Raw genomic sequence first — 23,629 nt, 5'->3', positions numbered from 1 at the left:
GATATATGTATATATATATATATCTTTCCATTTATTTGGATCTTATTTTCTCTAAGCATAGTTTTATAGTTTACATAGTACAAGACTTTCAAATCTTCTGTTAAGTTTATCCTTAAATATTCTTTTTGATACTATTATGAACAGAATTGTTTGTTTAATTTCATTTCAGATTTCTTGTTGCTAGTTTCTAGAAATGCATTTGGTTTTTTAAAAATACTGACCATTTTTATCTGTGATTTTGTTAAGTTTGATTTTTAGTTTTAGTGGGTTTTTTTCCCTTTGCTGTTGTTACATTTCTTTTTAATCTAGTTTTGGATAAGAGTTGATGGACTCTTGTGAAGGAATAGAGATGAGGAAAGCCAAGTGTGACAGTGTTGTGTGTAGCACTGATAAAATGAAGCAATGATAGTCTGCAGATTGTAACTCTTCAGTTTGGACTGTTTAGGGGTTGGGGGGTTGGGGCCGGCTATATTCTGATACGTTGACGCTGTTTATCTTTTTGTCATTTATTTCTTCAGGGTACTTTGGGGGAGTATTTGCTTTGGTTTCACTGGTTTCCCTTTTATCATCTGTGAAAAGGAAATTCCTGTTACTAAGGAATTTTTTACATATTCATTGATTATCACATTTAAAAGAGGAAACATGAATATACCTACCTTATATTGCTCTATACATATAGTTTACCAACCTTATTTTTAGTGCTGATTTTTAAATCAAATAGAACAGTATAGATACATAAAATTTAAAGGAAAGGGTAAACTGAGTTATTAATGAAGGAGATAAACTTATCTGTGTATGTTAATGCTTGAGAATGACTAATATTCCTGTATTTTATAGTAAGAACTTTAATAAAACTTTGTATCCTCACCAGCAGAAAGCTTTTTCTTTTTCTTTTTTTCTTAAGATTTATTTACTTATTTTAGAAAGAGAACGCAAGTGGGGGGAAGGGACGGAGGGACAAATCTCAAGCAGACTCCTGAATGTGGAGCCCAACACAGAGCTCAGTCCCGGGACCTTGAGATCATGACCTGAGCCAAAATCAAGAGTTGGACGCTTAACCAACTGAGCCACCCATGTGCCCCTATATTTGACTTTTAATTGTGTGTATGTGTACACATTGTATTTGGTTCACCTTTTTATGGTGGACAATTTGTTCTTGGGATTGCTTATTAATATGCCTTACCTTTTGCCAGTAACATCTCTTCAAACCAAATAATGAAGATAAAACTTGAAAAATTCCAAATTTTCCCATATTACTCTGAACTCAGCTTGTTTTGACTCCTTTCTTTATAGTGAAAACTGATACATTGTCACTTAGTTGAAAGATGCAAAATATTGCTTATAGTTATCCTTTAACCTTATTTGTCATTGTTGGTCACTTGTAGTCAGACTTTAACAATTTGTATGTCCACCAGTCCATCTGAGCTTGGTTTTTGATTTTATTACCCGCAGGTAATAAAGAGGAAAGATGTCCTCAAAGAGCAAGCATACTAGTAATCTGGAGCTGGAAGTAAAAATATATCTTTGGGGGCGCCTGGGTGGCTCAGTTGGTTAAGCGACTGCCTTCGGCTCAGGTCATGATCCCGGCGTCCTGGGATCGAGTCCCACATCGGGCTCCTTGCTCAGCGGGGAGCCTGCTTCTCCCTCTGCCTCTGCCTGCCACTCTGTCTGCCTGTGCTCACTCTATCGCTCCTCGCTCTCTCTCTCTCTCTCTGACAAATAAATAAATAAAATCTTAAAAAAAAAAAATATATATATATATCTTTGGTATTTGCTACACACAGAAGAAATTTATATGTTATAGATAAACAAAATTGAAATCATTTACAGATTGAAGATTTTTTAAAAATCTTTTTATTTTTTTAAAGAATGTCCAAGCCAGGATTTCTGGGCAGTCTTTCTAACTCATTTTTTATTTTTCCTAGTTTTGTGTTTATCTTCTTTCTGATATCCGGCTTATGCTGTAGGGTACTATGCTAATTTCTTGGCACTAGATTAATGTTTTGGTCACTCTGGCAAATGTCCTGTACTCCTAGTAGTTATGAACCTGGGGACAGTTCTTAGAACCAATCACTTGTTTTCAGTTGCTTCAAATACTTTATATGTTAATTTCTTTATAATTATTTTTACTAATTTGCCTCACAAGAGCCAGGTATACAGATATTTTTTCTCGACTGGTATGTTTAAAAATCAGATGTTAAAAAATACAGCTAGTAGTTAGCTATAAATGGCTTTAACAAACATATGTGAAGAAATTGCACTCTTAGCTTGAAAACAAAATGCATTTTCAAATTAAAATTTGTGAAAGTTCTAGAGTAGTAATGATAAAGAGACCCTGGAACTTAGAGAATTTTCAGCCTCATATTTTCCTGCTTGCATTCTTGCTGCTCCCTGGCATTCTTGCTGCTCCCTTTTCATGAGAGGTAACTGTTTTTACAGTCAAGGTACATCTTACAGATTAAAAAAAAAAAAAAGAAGAAAGAAAGAAAGAAAAGAAAAACAAATCCCTGCATATTTCCAAACTCAGAAGGCTGGACTTACATAATATGCTTTATTTTCTGCAAAACAGTCTAGTGTTTCAGTATATACTATTCTTGAATTGGAGTATTCATAATGATGCATTATAAGTTTTAACAGTATTGTTTTTAATTAAATGACTGAAGTTGGATGGAGAAAAACAGAACTTTTTGTGAAAACAGAATGTGTTCTTAGTAAACAGTTGATAAACGTTAACAATTCATGATCTGTTTAAATAGACTAGCTTGCCATGATTAAAATATCATGTAACACCTACTTCTGTTTTCTTGTTTTCCATTTCAGGTCACAGTGTGAGAAACATCCAAGCCTTTGCAGTGCTTCAGAATGCATTTTTAAAAGCAAAAACCAACTTCCTTGCCCAGATCATCCTTGATGCCATCACAAATATTTACATGGCTGACAATGCCAATTACTTCATCCTCGAGTCACAGCACACACTGTCACAGTTTGCAGAAAAGATTTCTAAACTCCCGGAAGTACAAAGCAAATACTTTGAGATGCTGGAGTTTGTCGTTTTTAGCTTAAATTACATCCCTTGTAAAGAACTCATTAGTGTTAGCATCCTCTTAAAATCTAGCTCTTCTTACCACTGTAGCATTATTGCAATGAAGACACTTCTTAAGTTTACACGACATGACTACATATTTAAAGATGTGTTCAGGGAGGTGGGCCTTCTGGAGGTCATGGTAAACCTTTTGCACAAATATGCTGCCCTCTTGAAGGATCCAACTCAGGCACTAAATGAACAAGGTAAAGCATTTTTCAGAATTTCACCTTTATTTGATAAAGGGGTTTGGGCAGGGTGTTTTGTTCATGTTTTTGCCTTTCATTTGGCTGTTGATTTGAATGACTTAAAAATGGGCGTTATCGTGATATTCTTGTGAATATTTCCCACAAATTAACTTGTTCATTCAACCTCTGTTAGGGAATTGGGAAGGAGCAGAGGCCTAGAAATATGTCATTGTGGTGGAAAATAATTTAAGGTAAAAATTGAGGGAAACATTTATGGTCCACATGACTCATTTGTGCTACTTTCTGCTTCTGAGAGGAAATTTAAAAAGCTCCTAGAAATAATTGGGATGTTAAGGTGCCTCACAATGTTTTTAATTATAGAGAGCAAAAAATAAATCTTTTTAGTGATGTTATATATGTACACATATATTATCATTGAGGTATCTTAAATTTGATATTTTTCATCCTTTCTAACCTGATAAAGGCATAGAGGTATCTGGCATTTAGTATTAAATATGTGAATGAATTAATACAGTTTGAATAGATAGCACTATTCATAAATAGTGCCTTAAAACCTAACTTTCTCCTGTTAACCTTAGCCTGGATTAGGAAAACCTTTGTAAGAAGAATACATTAAACTTTGTCATTTTCCCTTTTTTTTTTTTTTGAGGTTCTATTTTAATTCCAGTTAGCATACAGTGTCATATTAGTTTCAGTTGTACAGTGATCCATCAGTTCCATACGTCGCCCAGTGCTGGCATTTTCCTTCCTCCCGTTTGTTAGACAACTGTAACTTTCTAGCCACACCAAAATAAAATCTTTAAACACTGATTTCGACCTGACTTTTGGGAGTGTATCATTTTTAAAGATTGTATTATATCATTTGTATTAATGGTAAAAGTGAATATTAAAGAAATAATTAAATTATTAAAACCAAAACAAGAGAGGGGTACCTGGGCGGCTTAGTGGGTTAAAGCCTCTGCCTTCGGCTCGGGTCATGATCCCGGGGTCCTGGGATCGAGCCCCACATCGGGCTCTCTGCTCAGCAGCAAGCCTGCTTCCCTTCCTCTCTCTCTGCCTGCCTCTCTGCCTACCTGTGATCTCTGTCTGTCAAATTAAATAAAATTAAAAAAAAAAAAACCAAAACAAGAGAAAAAAATAAGCTTACAACTTTTGTGATTTGAACCTTTGGTCCTTTTTCCTAGGGGACTCAAGAAATAATAGTTCAGTTGAAGACCAAAAACACCTGGCTTTGTTGGTTATGGAGACCTTGACAGTGCTGCTTCAAGGATCCCACACAAATGCAGGTGACTAGACAAGCTTCTAGCACATGCCTCGGCGGAGTGGGGAGTGTTCTCTCTGGTTTTGTCTTCTCTAATGACTCTTGCTTCTGAAAGATTCCTATCACTTATAAGAAAAATTGTTGATTCAGTGATAGTACCATCATATCCAGAAATACAATACTTTTGACCTTTTTAAGTTTATTGGCAAAATATGTAACATTGTCATTATTATTTCACAATATGTTCTTATATTTTATTGCCTTTTTAAAAAATACAACACCTTGTTTTTAAAATAGTCTTTTTTAAAGTAGTCATTAAAGTAGTGGGTTTTTTTTATTTACATAATACAGACTTTTAGTCAAATGACTTTGTTTAAATGTTTTCCAAAATATCTGCTTCCTATAGTGATTTTCTTAATTTTTAGTAATTCATGTTAGAGTATTATAATGTTACAACTTTAAAGAAGTATTGAAAAATGATTCTGTAGTAAAACTTGCCTCTCCTAGGTAAATTGGATTCCTTAAATCTTTATCTTTGGTCTCAACTTTTCTTCAGTCTTTTTCTGTCATTAACAGTCCATTTGTATTTGTAAAATATCACTCTTGCTCTTAAAAAAGATCACTTAAACCTCTCAGGCAACAATGTCAGTACAGTTTAAGAAGAATAAGTAATGGGGAGGTGAATTGAGATGAGTAGGCTGGGCTTAGGTCATAATAGCCTTTCAGGCCATGCCAAGGAACATGAATTGTATTTTAAGTGTTATGGGACGCCACAAATGGATGAAGGAATGAATGAACAAGAAAATGAACTAGTGAACAAACCCATTGCCCATTTGCCTGAATGCAAAGGAACTCAGTATTCAACATATTTAAAATATATTGTGTGTCCCAGGCACAATGCTGGGTGTTCAAGACACAAAGATGCAAAGACACAAAGATAAGTTAGTGGAAATAAGGAGATTATGCATTATACCATAGATGAAATGTTAATATCATACCCATTAAACTTCACCACACTTATTATTTAAATACTGTACTAAATTCATTCAACTCTGTCTTGGAATTAGTCAAAACTGTACTTAAGTAATGATATATAATTACATATTTACATCTTTTTCTATCAGGTTATAATTCCTTCAGGACAAGAATTATCTTTGTGTCTTGACTTAGATAAAAGGATAAGGATGTACTCTCAAGGATTTATTTGGCAGATTATCTTTTGATGACATGACCTAGTGTTACACAGGAGGGACTGAACAATTCTGTTGGAGGAGAGTAGAGATCTTACCCTGTGTGACTAAAAGTCACTTAACCCATCTGCCAGAGTGCCAGACATTTTTACAAAGCTCTTTTCTTAATGACTATCTTTCCTTGTTAAGAAAGGTATTACTTAGCTATGTGATCTGGGGCAATTAGTGCTTTGCTCATGGTAAGTGTTCAGAAAATATTAGCCATGGTCATTATGTAATGGGCACTCACTGGTCACCTGGAAGTAAGTACACATGGCTCCCATGTCCTAAATCTTAGCACATGACTTACATTCACTTCAGGGCCATGTAATTCTTATAAAGTTTGCAAATAGTCATTAAATAGGACAGTGGCCATTATAGCAAAATACACAAACATCTTTTCACTCAGGAGACATTTACTGAAATACAGACTAGAAGGAAATCCCAAGTTTAATGGGGGACCAAACATACAAACAAATAATACTAAACTGCTTGATATAAACTACTAGAATAGCGGCATATACAAGTTGCTTTAAGGTGTTAGAGTACCTTTAAGCTGAGCTATGTAGGTATCACTCCTGCTCTGTCATTTGCTAGCTGCGTAACATTGGCCATGTTATCCAAATTTTGTATATCTCATTTCCTCATCTGTATAGTAGGGGATGAAGATTAAATAAACCAATCTACAAAAGTTTTTGGTACAGTGACTGATGCCTTTTATTATAGAATTTGTGGGGGTTTTTGGTTCATGTGCTCTACTCCACCAAAAAATTTGGTTCCTTGTAATTTTTCTCCTTAAAGAATCATTTATTCCATTCCTTTCTTGCAAATACTTGGGGTGCCTTGTTCAGTTTAAATCTCCTTTATTTGGGCTATTGCTCATCTGAAAACTTTTTACATAATTTGATTTCCAGTATTGTTCATCTTAAAGCCTTTACATAAGAATATTGAGCCCCTTCTGTATCTACTTGTGAAATTTCTGAATCTTCTAGATTTGGAGAATTTACTTCTTTGCTGACCGCCCATAGTGTCACCTTTAAAAGGTGAAACCAAAGTGTCACCTTTAAAAGGTGAAATGGCTGGGTGGCTTTTATTTGCAGTCTTTTGAGTTACTCTTCATACAAAAAGATCAAATTTTAATCCATCTCACATGTCTTAGAAGGTTTTAAGTTAGCCCATGTTGTTGTTCTTTCTCTGTCAAGGAATTTTTCGAGAATTTGGAGGAGCAAGATGTGCGCATAATATAGTGAAGTACCCACAGTGCCGGCAGCATGCCCTGATGATCATCCAGCAGCTGGTGCTCTCTCCAAATGGGGAGGATGACATGGGCACTCTCCTGGGCTTAATGCATTCAGCCCCACCAACAGAATTGCAGTTGAAGACTGATATTTTAAGGGTAATTTAATAAGCGTCTTGTTACTGCTCTCTTACCGTTAAAACCTGTGGTTATTTTTCAGTGACTTAACATGACCATAAACTATTCTTGCAGTTTTTCTTCCAGTCTAAAATGATATCAAAATCTGAATAGTAAGAGAAAAGCTCATGTTTTTTTCTGGGCTCCGAGGCCCTCAGGTCACCATCTCCTTCCCCTCTGACACCCTCCTCTTGCATCCTCACCCCAGTCCTGGCACTGACATCACAGCTGCCTTCTAGAATCATAGCTTTCTTTTATTAACTTGTGCTTTGTGCAGTGACTTTCTCAACAATGAAAAGTTTTTATTCTTTACACTGTTGTTTATTTCATCCTGTTTTGATTGAGTATAAAAACAATTTTGAGGGGCGCCTGGGTGGCTCAGTGGGTTAAAGCCTCTGCCTTCGGCTCAGGTCATGATCCCAGGGTCCTGGGATCGAGCCCCACATCGGGCTCTCTGCTCCGTGGAGAGCCTGCTTCCTCCTCTCTCTCCCTGCCTGCCTCTCTTGCCTACTTGTAATCTGTCTGTCAAATAAATAAATAAAATCTTTAAAAAAAAAAAAAAAAAAAACAATTTTGAATACTCATTTTATTTTAAAATGCAGTCTGCCCTAATCTGTTAATTAGACGATTTTGTCTAATTAACCACCTACCATCAACATCGCGTTATAACTTTGGCATCTGCTACTGACCATTTATTATTGATTGAAGCAGCATATTCAATTATTCACAGTATTGAAAGTTTTCAGATACTGAGCTGATGCTATGATGATGTTGGAGTGCCAGGACAGTTCCAGTTGGAAGGTGGTAGGAGGGGAACTTACCCAGATCTATGTAATATAGACGATTAGACTCAGCTTTGATAAGCACTGTTTTTCTAACCCTTATACTAATTCCAACCTGCAATATGGTTTTCTGCATATTACTTTGACTCTGAACTCACCCTTCCTCCTATATAAAATAATACTTGTCCTGTTTTTCCCCAGTGTGTTTTTGTTTTTGTTTTTTAAGATTTTATTTATTTATTTGAGAGAGAGAGAGAGAGAACTTAAGAGAGGGAGCATGAGAGGGGAGAAGTCAGAGAGAGAAGCAAACTCCCCGCTGAGCAGGGAGCCCAATGCCTGACTTGATCCCGGGACTCCAGGATCATGACCTGAGCCGAAGGCAGTTGCTTCACCAACTGAGCCACCCACGTGCCCCTCCCCTGTGTGTTTTTGAAGATGAGGATGGTCATGGGCTTATGTCGGGCATTTTGCTAATAGCTTTACTTGTACTTCCTGTGGAGAAAGTTATCATTATTGCCTCGATTTTATACAAGCGAAAACTCAAGACACAGGGAGGTTAGGTAGCTGACCATGGTAAAACATTTTGTAACATTGAGGTCAGAATTTCAACCCAAGCATTCTGACTCAAGTCCTTGCATTTAATTTCCAGGCTAGATGATAAAATGTTTAAAAAGGAAAAAAAAGTTAATTTTGCAAGTATAAGTACAGTTAATTAAATTTGACAAGATAGAGAAACTGTACTGTCAAATCCTGGTAAAATGGAAATTGATTGGCAGAATAATGGAAGGAATGCATTGTATTTTAGATTTTTGTATATATCTACAGATTGCACATTTTCTTTTAAAATAATTAAGGCATTGGTACATATCTTAATTTCTGAAGCAGTGTATTTCAAAAGGACAGTTAAATATATTAATATTTAGCCTTTCCCTTCAAATACCATTAGAAATGTGAGATATTTTAATAAAATGGTCTTTTTTTTTTTTTTTTTTTTTTTTTTAAGATTTTATTTATTTGTCAGAGAGAGAGAGAGAGAGAGAGAGAGCACAGGCAGACAGAGTGGCAGAGGGAGAAGCAGGCTTCCTGCGGAGCAAGGAGCCCGATGTGGGACTCGATCCCAGGATGCTGGGATCATGACCTGAGCCGAAGGCAGCCGCTTAACCAACTGAGCCACCCAGGCGTCCCTAAAATGGTCTTTTTAAATGTAATGATTGGGAACATTATAAATGGTGTCTTAAGTAATATTAGAATACCCATGGTGTTCCAGTGACTGAAACAGAGAAAAGGAGCCCTTGTGTCAGCAAACAGATTTCAGATTGTCTCTTGGGCCAGTAGTGTCATAGTGAAATGCATGAATGGGGGCATCATTGTGTTTGGGTTTATATCCTCCCCTTGCCATTGTGTAAGCCGTACAATCTTAGGCAAGTTAATTAACCACACTGAACCACATTGAACCACCATGTATGAAGTGGGGACAATAATGGTGCATAACATGTAGGTTTAAGGAGAGGTTTAAATACGCTAGTACACAACTTGAAGAAGTGCCTTATACAGCTAATTTTATAATGTGGTTTTTAATTATAAACTAAGTTAAAAGCACGACAGTTCAGAAAGTAAGTAATAGTTCTACAAGATTGTTTTACTTGTTTCCTTCAGGTTTTATTTCATAGTACTTATAGTTATTCTGGGCAAGAGCATGCTTTCAGTAATCAGACTCTTAACTCATTTTGCAAGAAGGAATGTCTAATAAGTCCCCTGAAGTTGCTCCTCTTTCCAAAGCATCAGGATATGGTCACTTTATATAAATTGAAATTCTTCAGATCTTCGCTGCCCTGACTTCGTATCTTTTCTAGAATAAATCAGTTTGTATACACACACAGTTATAAGTGTTCATGATTGTGTAAAATTATACTAGAATATGTATTTTGCTTATTTAATACAATTACTCTGTAAAAATCACCCAATTCATTGATGTCATTATCCGTCAAAGGAAAAGCTTTTCCATCAGGATTTAGCCTTAGTCTACCGAAAGAATTATGTGATAATGTTTGCTAACACTATCTTCTGCCTTTAATACGACATCTTTTAATTGAAGTATAATTAATATACAATGTTATATTAGTTTCAGATGTACAATATAATGATCCAACAACTACATACATTGCTCAGTGTTCATCATAAGTGTACTCTTAATCTGTTATCTGTCTCACCCATCCCTCCTTGACAACTACAGCTCTCCTTGACAACTACCAGTTTATTTATTTATGTATTTTGTCTTCTCTCTTTTTCTTTTTCTTTTTTTTTAAGTTTTTTAATTTTTTTATTAACATATAATGTATTATTAGCTCCAGGGGTACAGGTCTTTGAATTGCCAGGTTTACACACTTCACAGCACTCACCATACCACATACCCTCTCCAATGTCCATAACCCAACCACCCTCTCCCTACCCTCCTCCCCCTGGCAACCCTCAGTTTGTTTTGTGAGATTAAGAGTCTCTTATGGTTTGTCTACTACCAGTTTAAAAAGAGTCCCTTTTTGTTTGTCTCTTTTTTCTTGTTTGTTTTCTTTCTTAAATTCCACATATAAATTACAGTATTTGTCTTTCTGTAACATATTTCACTTGTCCTTGTACCCTCTAGATCCATCCATGTTGTTGCAAATGGAAAAATCTAGCTCTTTGTTATGATTGATATTCCATTATATACACACACCACGTCTTATTCAGTCATCTATGAGTGGACACTTAAATTGCTTCCATATCTTGACTATTGTAAATAATGCTGCAGTAAACAAGGGTGCATACATCTTTTTGACTTAGTGCTTCTGTTTTCTTTTCATAAGTACCCAGTAGTAGAATTATTGAATCATATGGTATTTCTGTTTTTAATTTTTGGAGGAACCTCCATACAGTTTTCCACAGTGGCTACACCAATTTGCATTCCCACCAACAGTGCACAAGAGTTTCCTTTTCTCCACATCCTTGCCACAGTTGTTATTCTTTGTGTTGTTTATTTTAGCCATTCTGACAGGTGTGAGATATTTCATTATTGTTTTGGTTTGTATTTCCCTGATGATGGGTAATGTTGAGCATCTTCTCATGTGTCTTTTGGCCATCTGTGTATCTTCTTTGGAAAAATGTCTATTTATGTCTTCTACCCATTTAAAAATTTTGTTTTTTTGGTGTTGAGTTTTATAAGTTCTCTATGTATTTTAGATATTAACCCCTTATCAGATAAATCATTTGCGAATGTAGCCTTCCCATTCAGTAGGTTGTCTTTTTATTTTGTTTGTTGATGAGTTCCTTTGCTGTGCAAGAGCTTTTTTATTTTGGTATAGTCCCCATCGTTTAATTTTACTTTTGTTTCCCTGGCCTCAGGAGACATATCTAGAAAAATGTTTATACAGCTGATGTCAAAGAAATTACTGCCTGTGGGGGTTTTTTGTTTGTTTGCTTGTTTTTTAGGAGTTTATGGTTTCACAGTTAGGTCTTTAATCCATTTCGAGTTTATTTTTGTGTATGATGTAAGAAAGTAGTCCAGTTAAATTCTTTCCCATGTGGCTGTCTGTTTTTCCCAGCACCATTTGTTGCCAAGACTGTCCATATATTCTTGTCTACTTTGTCACAGATTAATTGACCATATAAGCATGGGTTTATTTCTGGACTCTCTATTCAGTTCCATTGATCTATATGTCTATTTTTGTGTAATATGTCATTTTTTAATTAGTAAGATATTTGATATGCTTCATAGGGCTGCTTAATGGGGAAATGACAAAAACATTCCTATCAGATATTCATAGAAATGATATTCCCCCCTTGATATTCATGTATTTTGTTTTAATTTTAATTATAAGGGAAATCCTTTGTTTTTTCTTGTCCCCTGTAGGCCCTCCTATCAGTCCTTCGAGAAAGCCATCGTTCAAGAACAGTTTTTAGGAAAGTTGGAGGATTTGTGTACATTACATCCTTGCTTGTTGCTATGGAAAGGTCTTTGAGCTCACCACCCAAGAATGGCTGGGAGAAAGTGAACCAGAATCAAGTGTTTGAACTTCTCCACACTGTGTTCTGCACATTGACTGCGGCAATGCGCTATGAGCCAGCCAACTCTCATTTCTTCAAAACAGAGATTCAGTATGAGAAGTTGGCAGATGCCGTTCGATTTCTTGGCTGCTTCTCAGACCTACGAAAAATAAGCCCCATGAATGTCTTCCCCTCAAACACACAGCCATTTCAAAGACTTTTGGAGGAGGATGTAATCTCGGTGGACACAGTGTCACCCACTTTACAGCACTGCAGTAAACTCTTTATTTATCTCTACAAAGTAGCCACAGATTCTTTTGACAGGTATGGCTTTGCTCTGAATTAAAGGGTGTGCTGTGTATGACTTCAGCATTAAGGCTTGAATTATAAGTTAACCTGAAAGGAAATGAAAATGAATCTTTTCTCTTATTTGCTTATCTGTCCCTTTATTTGTAATCTTACTGTTGCTCTGATGTTAAGGTTTTCAGCGTGAATATTTGTGTATTACTTGTAAATCTAGGGTCAGTTAGCTCTTGAGGCACTTAATGGAAGTTTGTATAAAGTTTACTTTAATGATGGTGTTTGCTATTGTTCTCTTTTTCCTCTGTTCTCAACATTAGGTACATCAAGACTTACTGATATTAGTTACCAGTAGGGGAATGTGGTTATGATTATATGTATTTCCAGACAGATGATATATTTTCAGCATTCCCAATCATTCGCAACAGTTTGTAATCCTTGAAAAAGAATATTGCTCCATAAGAGATGTTAGTAGTTTGAGAGTCTTTCAGATTTGTTTACTCATTCCTTTATTAAACAAGTCCTTAACGAACACCTACTGCATGCCATGTTATTGTGCTAGTCCTGAGGAGTCAAGCACAAGGTGACTTTAGACATGGCTGTCCCTTAGTTTAAATACAGACACAAACAATGACAATATATTGTGATAAAATCTATCAGGAGGGAATTCCAGGGTTCTAAGGGGATCATAGGAGTGCCACTTTACCTGAATCATTTATTTTCAGTTCTTAAAGTGTTTTCTCACTTTGAAAATAATGTAATATTGGTCATGGTGCTGATTTGTCCTGAGCATTATCACTTTTAACAGCTGCCATAGTTTTATCTCATAAAATAACTGGATTGTTTCTTTATTGTCCTGTAAGTTAAGCAAGTAACTCTGTTCAGATGGAGCTTCTAATAAGGTTTTACATCCTTTACTGTAAAGTAATCTACTTTGAAATATCTACTGAAATGTTTCTTGCTTCTTGACAATATTTCTTAGACCTAACCATTTAGATAAGAAAATACAGGTAATGTAAGAAAAATTGTTTTCCCATTTTTAACATCTTGAAAATAAAAATGCATATGTTGTTAAAAGAGACATAGTATGGTGTAGTATTCAAGGAATAAGATGTTTGAAATTGAAATTTTTATATTTAGATTCAACCTCTTTTCCCTTTTCTACTTATCCTAGTTAGTATACCTCATTTTTAGTTTTCTTTGTCAAAAACAGGGCTTACAGCACTCTGTTTAACAAATGTGTTAAGTGTTAACATTAATAGATAAGCATCTGCCTTAAGCATGCTTTCCTGTTTCCCTCAGTGCATGTGTTGTAGTCTTGTTTCTCATTCCTGCGGAGTATGGAGGATGTTCCTTATTACACTTTTACTGGTAATTCTTGTGAAACTAACCAGCTGCCAACCTGGTGTTCTCTTCTAACTTCTCTCAACCGCCCTGTCTGTTTTGTCGTCTGTAGTCGTGCAGAACAGATCCCTCCTTGCCTGACAAGTGAGTCTTCTCTCCCCTCTCCCTGGGGTACACCAGCTTTGTCCAGGAAAAGGTACTGATCTTATAACAGAAGTCAATCATTACTTGTGTGGGGTTTTTTTTTTTTTTTTTTTTGGTCTGTGCTTAATTATATGTTAATGTGGTGATTGTGCTTAGTATAAACTTTTTTGGCTTTCTATTTGTTTTTTTTTTAGGTTTTTGGTTTTAGAATCATCAGCTTCTGAGTATATTTATGAGGATAAACTGCGTTAATGCTGTGAGGATATGAGGGACATTTAGAATATTGTCGTCTGATTCTATTATTTAGAGTAAAATATACATTTTACTTTTAGAGCAGGCATATCTTATTAAAGTTAATTTAGAAATGAGGACTTGGTGCCTCTTTAAGTAGAGTACTTTATTTATTTATTTTTTACTTTAAATATGCTAAGAATCCTTCTTTGGTTTTTGCTTTTACTCCAAAATGCACATCACAGTACTGGAAAGGAGCTGCATATTTTCTCAATCAGGTTCAACCAGTTGATATGTGATGCTGTTGTGGAGACTTGTCATGGCCAACCTTTGAAAAAAATGCATTAAAAAAACCATCCTAGCTCTTGCTTTCATTGGTTTTGTGTACATCTCTTTTTAAAGCTCATCTAGTCTACCTTGTATATAAAGCTTATGAGTATAAAGAACCAGCAGTTGATTGACAAGAGTACAATTAAGATCCATTTAAGATTCCATTTGCAACCTGTGCTTAAAATGATTGTAGCCTGTAGAGTTGGGACCAATACCGTTCCTTTCCCAGTTTTTGTCATGACCAAGTACAAGTCCTTCAGTCTTATATTAATATATTCTTCCATTACAGCTTTCTAAAAATGAATCCTGAGGTTCAACAGTTCTTAATTAATGTTATTTCTGTTCAGATTTTGTAATTTGAATATTAGTGGAATTATTATATTGAAACTATTTGTTACAGGTCCTGTTTTTCAATATATTATGGTAGTAATGTTCATTAGATAGGTGGACTTCATATTTTCCTTTTTCTCTTAGTTTTTCACTAGGACTTAGAGCTCATTTTCTGACAATAAATCATGGAATAGTTCGGAATAGTCTTACATGAATTTAGTGTTGTTCAGTATATTTGTATTTTAAAACTATTTTTTTGTTTTTCTAAGAGCAGTTTTTAATATAAGAAATTATAAAATCATTTTTAGTTGAAGTAGTGTATTTTTCTGTTGCTAAAATAAATGCAGTAAAAGGTATTCTTTGTGTTTGAGAATTCACATGTGTTCACTATCCCACATACTGGATATTAGAAAAATAATTTTAATTACTAAATAGTTCTAATTATTGAAAGTCACATTTATGAGTCCATAAATTATGAAGGTACAAAAATTGCTGTGTTTAAAAACATTTAACCATTTTTAAGTATTAACCAAAAAGTATAAAATACTTGCAGTAGAAATTCACAGATTAAGGGAACACATGGAAAGGAAACCCATCAGAACTTACTATTTATTTAACTGATAATTTGACAAAGGAGAAATTTTATTCCATCTCATAGAGAGTTATTTAAGGCTTAGATCAAAAACATTTTGTCGTCATTTGCATCACAGCTACATGGAATGATGCCATATTTTTTACTTCAGGGATAACGGTCACTGACTCAGCAGTCCTGGCTGAGTGAATCTTTTCTATGGGAATTCCAATTAGGCCTTCAGGTTGGTTTTACCCCAAGGAGGTTCCCAATACTTCTCGTAATAATAAGGTCAACACTGACATTTTCAGGTTGCCATTCTGGTCAGGTTACATACATTTTGCTGAGTGATAAGAATCATAAGCTAATAAAACAATGTTTTTATTTTCAAATGCAAATACAGTAACTTCTGGAATTAGAATATCTCTAGGACATCTCAACAAATTATTTCAGTGTCTTTTTCTTGTTGCAAAATGTGTTTTTGTTGGCAAAAGGAGAAACCAACATTGTATTAGTTTTCATGGCTTGTGGAGTATTCAGACACAAGCAAGTTTTGAGTTTGTGATAGTTGTCTGACACGTAAAATCCTAGAGATTCTTTTCTATTGTAAGAATTGGGAACAAAAACCTAAGAAACCTTATATTTGGAAAACTAAAACTCATAATACTTTTTATCATTATTCATTATTCAGAAAGAATAACGGAGCAGAATTATAGCTGAAGTATATTTAATCAGAGCTGCGGAAGTGAAAACAAAATACAAAATAAAAACCAAGGCTCTTTAGAATATATCTGAGGGGAAGAAAAGATGGCTAGTAGTATTACTATTCAAACATGATATCTGTTACTCAGTGCCTGTTCATATTTGGTCGAAATTAAGGCAAAGGGTATTCAGAATTTAAATATTCAAGAATATATTCCCCAGAGAGGTAGGTAAGTCTTAAATGTGTATGAAAATTTAGGTTGAAATATTAAGTAACAATTTCTCTAAGTTTTAAAAATAGCTGCAACATAAAAGTTAAATTTTGAAATGTTGTCTTATCCTATGTTTGTAAATGATTAGGTCTTACTTGGGATTATTCATTTAATAAGCTTACTGTAATCTCTAAATTTAAAAAATGATAATACCTGCAGTGATACCTAAGTGACTTAGTAAATATTAATAATGTTATATAATGCCTATTAAAATAGGCCTAATTTTAGTTAATAAATAAGCAATGCTTGCAAAATTTTTCTGATTTGAGAAGAATGAATGTAATTTTTATACCAGTATTGTTATCTTATGGAAGATTTAAAGGTTTGCTACTATAATAGCTATATATTAATTAGTAAAGAGTTTGGTTTCCAAAGGCATAAAGGCTCCTGCCTGGGTGTATCTGTAATTTAAGTTCAGTCTGTATTAAATCTGGAAACTCAAATAATTTTGGAAGGCCTAAGACTAAAATATACAAGTAGGATTGGGTTTTTCTCCAAATTGAGTTATTTTTTATGTGTAATGAAAAACAGTTTTTATGAAATTTCTTAATGGTTAAAAATTCCCATTACATTATAATCTTTTTTTCTAGATGGGTCAAAATATTTCATAGAATTAAAACAGCACAGGTAGAGGATACCTGTTGATAATAATTAGCATTTAGAAATCTATCCTAGTAAGTTTAGAAATTAAATATTTCTGAGCAAAACAGCAGGAAAAAAAACCGAAACAAAACAAAAACCCAGAGTTGAAAAAATGAGTAGGTGGAAGACATGGTAACTTTAAATAAACTGGAAGAGCCCACGTGCTTTTTTTTATAAGTAAGGCTGAATACTTTCCTAGAATCTCTGTTAAAAAGAGAATGGTACTTTAAAAAAAAAAAAAAAGGCCATGCCAAATCTTTGCTACAGAATCACTGACTTAAAGCATCTGTTTCCCAAGCTGCTCTTGTGCCAGAGAGCTGAAACCACACTGCTCTCAGAGACAGAGCTCAGCATTAGACAAATTATGCTGAAACCAATTCATTGGAACAAAGAGCTCCCATAGGCTGAAGCCACGAGCATCTGTTCTCTAGTGCCAGGATACAAAATGTGCAAAACTCATGAATTGTAGAAGGGTAGTATGAAATAGAAAGTGGAGATCATTGATGAGAAGAAATGTGCTATGTTCAGGATATAGCAAGGCTTTCTACCTCATAGAAGCTTATTATGTAAAATATGCCTTCTGTGTTTTTAAAAAATTGTGATGAGTATTTTCATCGGTAAGTGGGTGATGCAAAAGAATGTGACTGTAGTTCCAAATAAGCTAAAGGAAAGCTTCCTTGATGCTTAACACTACTTCTTGTCAGTTAGCCAAGATTCTTACCCAACCCTGACTGATTGACCCAGTTAGAGAATAGGCCACATATATATTGTTAGTCCCTGATTATGTTACCCATGGTATAAGGAAAGGTTACAAACACATAGGTAATTTCAAAAGAAAATCTTATTGAGGGGCGCCTGGATGGCTCAGTTGGTTAAACACCTGACTCTTGATTTTGGCTCAGGTCATGATCCTGGGGTTGTGGGATCGAGCCCTGCATCTGGCCCGCACTGGGCATGGAACCTGCTTGAGATTCTCTCTCTCCCTCTGTCCTTCCATCCTCTACCCTCTAAAAGAAGAAAGAAAGAAAAGAAAGAAAAAAAAATCTTATTAGGGAGGATTTGATTTTATTTATATCCTTATCACATTATATCAGAACTTTTACCTTACCTAAAGTTTTGGATCACTGTGATTTCACCTGTTTGCTACATCTTCTAGTACGGTGTCATTTTTTTTTTCTTCTAGTTTTACTGAGATATAATTGGCATACAGCATTGTATAAGTTAAATTATACAGCATAATGATTGTTTTACATATGTTGTAAAATGATTACCACAATAAGTTTAGCTAGCATTCAACATCTTAGGGTGCCTGGGTGGCTCAGTCAGTTAATCGTCTCTCTTGATTTCAGCTTAGGTCATGATGTCAGGATTGTGGGATCAGGCCTGCATACCGGCTCAGCAAAGAGTCTGCTCGAGATTCATTCATTCTCTCTCTCTCTCCCTCTCCCCCTCCCCCTTTGCCCCTCCCCCCTTATTTGCTTTCGTGTGTGCTGTCTCTCAAAAAAAACTTGTTTTTTTCATGGTATGCCTGGGTAGCTCAGTTAGTTAAGCATCTGCCTTCAGCTCAGGTCATGTCCCAGGGTTCTGGGATCAAGTCCTGCTTTAGGCTCCTTGCTCAGTGAGGAGCGTGCTTCTCCCTCTGCCTGCCACTCCCCCACTTCCCCTGATTGTGTGCGCGCGCTCTCTCTCTCTCTGACAAATAAATAAGTAAAATCTTTGAAAAAAATCTTTTAAAAAATCCATAATCTCATACAGATACAAGAAAAAAATGTTTTCCTTGTGATGAGAACTTTAAGATCTACTTGCTTAGCAACTTCTTAAATGAAACAATCCAGGTAACAAATGGTAAAGACATATCAGAGCCTAGAAGAATTAGTTAAATTGTTTATACCTGACTCATTAAGAATTGATAGTATATTGGTCTTTTATATCTCAGCCTGTAAGTGTTTTGTAACCCAACATTGAATTACAAAGGTTTTGCTTGTCAGTGGATAAAGGTAACAAAAGATGAAAAAATTGAACAGAGAATTTGATTGGAATTTGATGCTAAATTACCCTTCTTTCTTTTCTGTAGGCATGCATATCATTCTGTTTCAACTCCCCCTGTTTACCCTCCTAAAAATGTCGCTGACCTGAAACTACATGTGGCCACAACCTCTCTCCAGAGTTCTGATGCTGTCATCATCCATCCTGGAGCCATGCTTGCTATGCTGGACTTGCTGGCCTCTGTTGGATCGGTGACACAGCCAGAAGTAAGCTTGGACATGTTAGCTCCTCTCCATCTTTCATAAGTGAAAGGACATGAATATGACTGTATAATCAACGAAATTGAGCCAAGAAAGACAGACTGATAGGGAACCATTCCATACCACATACTAAAGTAGAAAAGGAAAAAAATGAGATTTTTTAATTTAGGTCTTAACTTTCTTTGTGAGATAGATATGTATTTTTTAGAATACAATTCATTTGTCACAAATGCAACCAAGACTGGTGCTAAAGTAATTCTCCTCATAAGTCCTGGTCGGCAGTGGAAATTATTAATAAATAGTGCAGAAAGAAAAATGACTGAAGATACCATTTCGAGGCTGTTTATCTGTTCTGACTTACAGCACTCAAGAGTTTGAGTGAATTGGTGCTTTAGTGACTAATTTGTTAAAATGGTATACAGCCTCTAAGGCCTAAGGGGTCACATATGTAAATGATAGGCTTTCCTTTAAACTGGGTCTTTACCCATCATGTAAAAGACCTTGCATTCACCTTTTCTACAAAAATCAAAATACTATTTGTTATATAGTCACTTAATACAGAAAACAGGAGGGAATGGAGTCCGGCTGGGTAGGCTTCCAGCAAAATGAGGATGGGAAACCTTTGCCTAGCTCAGTTCTGGAGTTGCCATGTCACTCCCAGTCAGCTTCTGAACTCCTCTAAAGGTCATCTGAACTGTGTAGAGACAGAGACCTCCTATTAAAAGGTGTGCTTCCTGGGGAAAGAAGGATCAGCTTTCTTATTAAGAATGCCCTGGTGGCATGGATTTCTTTACCTTTAGCATGCCCTGGACCTTCAGCTCGCTGTGGCAACTATTTTGCAATCCCTGGTGCACACGGAGAGAAACCAGCAGGTCATGTGTGAGGCGGGTCTGCACGCCCGGCTGCTGCAGCGGTGCAGTGCGGCGCTGGCGGACGAGGAGCACTCACTGCACCCACCCCTGCAGCGCATGTTTGAGCGCCTCGCCTCCCAGGCGCTGGAGCCCATGGTGTTGAGGTCAGTGTGTTCTCTTCTCCGCACTTGAAGGAGCCCCAGTTAGTAATGGCAGCTCCTAGCGTCTTCAGAGTCAGGAGTTCCTTCCTTAATAGACCTGTATTCAGGTATCTGTGGGCAAAATCAAAGTAACAAAACTGGGCAAAATGCTTGGCATGTCAGTCTTAGGTAGGTCTAGAGGATGTCTGTCAATGGGTTATTCCTTCCACTCGAATCCAGCACTCTCCTTTAAAAATAAAATCATGTTATGTTTATATGACTTGCATCTACTTCATATTTGAGAACTTCTGATAGGTAAGAACTCATAAGAAATACTTTTTAAATGTTCTTATTTTAAAATTCAGATTTAGAGAAAGTTGTAAAATAGATTAGAGAGGTTCTGAGTCCCTTTCACCCAGTTTCTTCCAGTGGTTACATCTTACGTAGCTTTAATACAACCTGGAAACTAGGAAACTGATGTTGCTACACTGTATCCTTTGTATGCTCTTGTCCCCTCTTACTTCCCACATGCGTGGGTTTGTGTGCCCACCACACAATCCGATGTCATAGAGAGCTCCCTAGTGCTGCTACTGCTTTATTGTCACATCTGCTCCCCTGGCCCCCACCATTCCTAATGCCTGGAAACCACAAACCTCATCTCCATCTCGGTAATTTTGTCACTTTGAGAATCTTATATAAAAGAAATCATATAGTATGTGACCTTTGGAGATTGACTTTTTTCACTTACTATAATGCCTTGGAGGTGCATCCAAATTGTTATGTTTCAGTAGTTTCTTTTGAATGCTGAGTGTATTCTATATGAATATACTTTCTACAGTTTAACTATTCAAGAAATATAGATATTTAAATCTTGGTAATATAAGATAAATAGTCCTCTATGTTTTAGGGATAAAATCCTTTTTTTTAAAAAGACTTATTTATTTATTTTAGAGGGAGATTGAGATTGAGAGAGAGAGAGAGAGAGCATGCTCAGGGGGAGGGGCAGAGAAAGAGTCTAGAATCTCCATCAGACTCTCCACTGAGTGCAGAGCCTGATGTGGGGCTTTGATCCCAGAACCCTGAGATGACCTGAGCTGAAACCATGAGTCGGCCACTTAACCGACTGAGCCACCTAGGGATAAAACCTTTAAAAAAAAATGCTTTTTCCTTGAGAGGCACCTGGGTGATATCAGACTCTTTGATTTCCTTTAGGCTCTGGTCTCAGGGTTGTGAGATAGAGCCCTGTGTCAGGCTTCATGCTGGGCATGGAACTTACTTAAGATTCTCTCCCTTCCTCTGCCCCTTTACTCCCCTCTCTCTCCCTCTCTTTAATTAATAAATAAATATACATATATTTACTTAAATATATATTTATTTAAATATAAACTTATTTTTATAATACATAAATATATAAATATAAAATATATTTATAATACATAAATATATATAATACATATATACACACATATAAATATACATAAAATATATACATAAATTTTATAATACATAAATATAAATATATTAAATACACAAATATAAATACATAAATATATATAAACTTATAAATATATATAAATTTATTTAAATATAATATTAAAAAAACATTTTTTCCTTGAAATTACCTTGCCAGACAGATTTAATGTGTAAGTCGTCTTGTCCCCCCTTATAAAAATACACTTGTACATCTCATCACTTTCAGATATAAGCAGCTCTCTTTATGAGAAAATTTTCTTTTCTGCTAAAGTATTCCTTTTTTATATAGCTTTTAAGAACTTTCTTAAAAATGGTTGGACTTTATTTATAATTTATATTTTTTAACTGGCTCCAAATAATGGTGCACTAAGAATAAACCATGTGCTAAACATTAAACAGTATTGTATTAGGTAGTGTGTATTAGGCCTTGACAATACCAAGATGAATGAAACTGTCCCTGCTCACTTTGTCCATCATCTTAGGGATATATTAAAAAACCTAAAATATTGCAAACAGCATGGAGATTTTCCCCTGATCATTTTTGGTAATCTGCTGCTTTAAAAGTAGTGAGAGTGAATGAGACAGATTATCTCCTCCTTAATACTAGTATTTTATTAAATAACTTACACTACTTAGGTTAACAGTAAGCAGTGAGCAGTAAACAGTAAGCCAGTGAGCAGTAAACAGTAAGCAGTAAGACCAACCATTTGCACTAGCTCAGTTTTCATAGTAAATGAATTTTCAGAACAATATGTCTCATGATAGTACAGGTACCAGAGTTGTTGATGAACTATAGGCTATTAGATTATAAATTAATTGTATATTACATTCCACATGAAAAACTGGCAAATGGTACCTAACTTAAAAAAAATTTTTTTTTGCTATAGGGAGTCGAAAATGCAGAAGTTTTTTTGTTTTTTTTTGTTTGTTTGTTTTTTTCCTTTTACATGATGACATAAATGACTGGATATGAAGGACTCCTATCTGTGTAACTCCTAGACAATTCAGTATATTTTTGTACATCACATTTTAAGAGAGCATGATTCCCAAATTTCATTTTTTAGCTCTTCACAGTATTCTGTGCTTTTTTTACTGCTAGGTAATTGAAATGTAAAATTAAATTTATATATTATTTTATAATAACTGTTTGGATTGCTTTCGTATTTTTAAATAGTCTGCTACAGTTCGTGAGGCCTCATACTTTGTTTGGTTTATGAATTCTATGATGTTCCCAATCAAGGAATAACTGCTTTTCTCTTCTTCAGAGAGTTTTTGCGTTTGGCAAGTCCATTAAATTGTGGTGCCTGGGACAAAAAGCTGCTAAAACAATATAGGGTCCACAAACCAAGTTCACTGAGTTATGAGCCAGAGATGAGAAGTAAGTTGACCTTGGAAGTTCCCTTTTTTGGTTATTGTGTATATGAAAATCACGTGGGGGATGAATATCATTTCAAGAAATTTTACTCAGAAAGAAAGGAAAGGGATTGTTGTTATTTAAATGAGGAAACATAAAATCTGGTTGGTTGACTGAAGAAGGGGGCAGATGGGGGTGAGAAAGGAATCACTGATGAAAGCAGGATCCAGAGGATATGAGAATTATCGCTTGGAAGGGGCAGTCCTTTCTCAGAGGATTCATAATTTCTTTGCCTTCCTCAGGTAGCCTTTGCCGCCTGAACTAGAGTAGTTAGTTAGCTTGTTGACAGGCTCTGGGTTTGTAGGACAGCTGCTGCAAGAGGGTGTGGAGGACGGATTAAAAATACTGCTTTAAAGTAGTTGAAGAGCTACACCGGGCCATACAGGCTGGATAGGAAAAGAAGTGAAACCAAGCAGCTAGTGATAGACCAGGAGAAAAGGGATAGGTCACTGGACTGGAGAGTAGTGGCTAGGCCAGAAAGCAAATGTGGTGAGAGAAAAGGAATGAGAGAACTGAGGAATGGGGATGCGTAGAATAATGGCAGTCAAAATTGGAGCAGTGAAACATGCGAGGGAAAGGACCAGGCCAAAATTGTGGCTCTGGAGTGAGGTAGAGGTGAAAGATGATCCTAGAGCTAGAAGT

The 23,629-nt window shown here is 35.7% G+C and overlaps 1 protein-coding gene across 2 annotated transcripts in view; it reads left to right on the top strand.

Moving 5' to 3' along the window:
* Positions 1-23,629, top strand: part of WDFY3 (WD repeat and FYVE domain containing 3) — a gene marked incomplete at its 5' end in the record, with an annotated part of 176,668 nt that overhangs the window by 41,668 nt on the left and 111,371 nt on the right. For both annotated transcript variants that reach the window (XM_080796083.1, XM_080796084.1), the window contains 8 exons: positions 2,821-3,288; positions 4,476-4,577; positions 6,984-7,177; positions 11,864-12,321; positions 13,754-13,837; positions 18,938-19,115; positions 19,910-20,124; positions 22,839-22,951. In XM_080796083.1, the coding sequence (XP_080652209.1) occupies positions 2,821-3,288; positions 4,476-4,577; positions 6,984-7,177; positions 11,864-12,321; positions 13,754-13,837; positions 18,938-19,115; positions 19,910-20,124; positions 22,839-22,951 (1,812 nt within the window). The remainder of the gene's footprint in view (positions 1-2,820; positions 3,289-4,475; positions 4,578-6,983; positions 7,178-11,863; positions 12,322-13,753; positions 13,838-18,937; positions 19,116-19,909; positions 20,125-22,838; positions 22,952-23,629) is intronic.

This window comes from Martes martes (genome assembly GCF_963455335.1).
Source record: "Martes martes genome assembly, chromosome: 2".
Classification (NCBI taxonomy): Eukaryota; Metazoa; Chordata; class Mammalia; order Carnivora; family Mustelidae; genus Martes; species Martes martes.
This window is presented reverse-complemented; position numbering and strand designations above follow the sequence as displayed.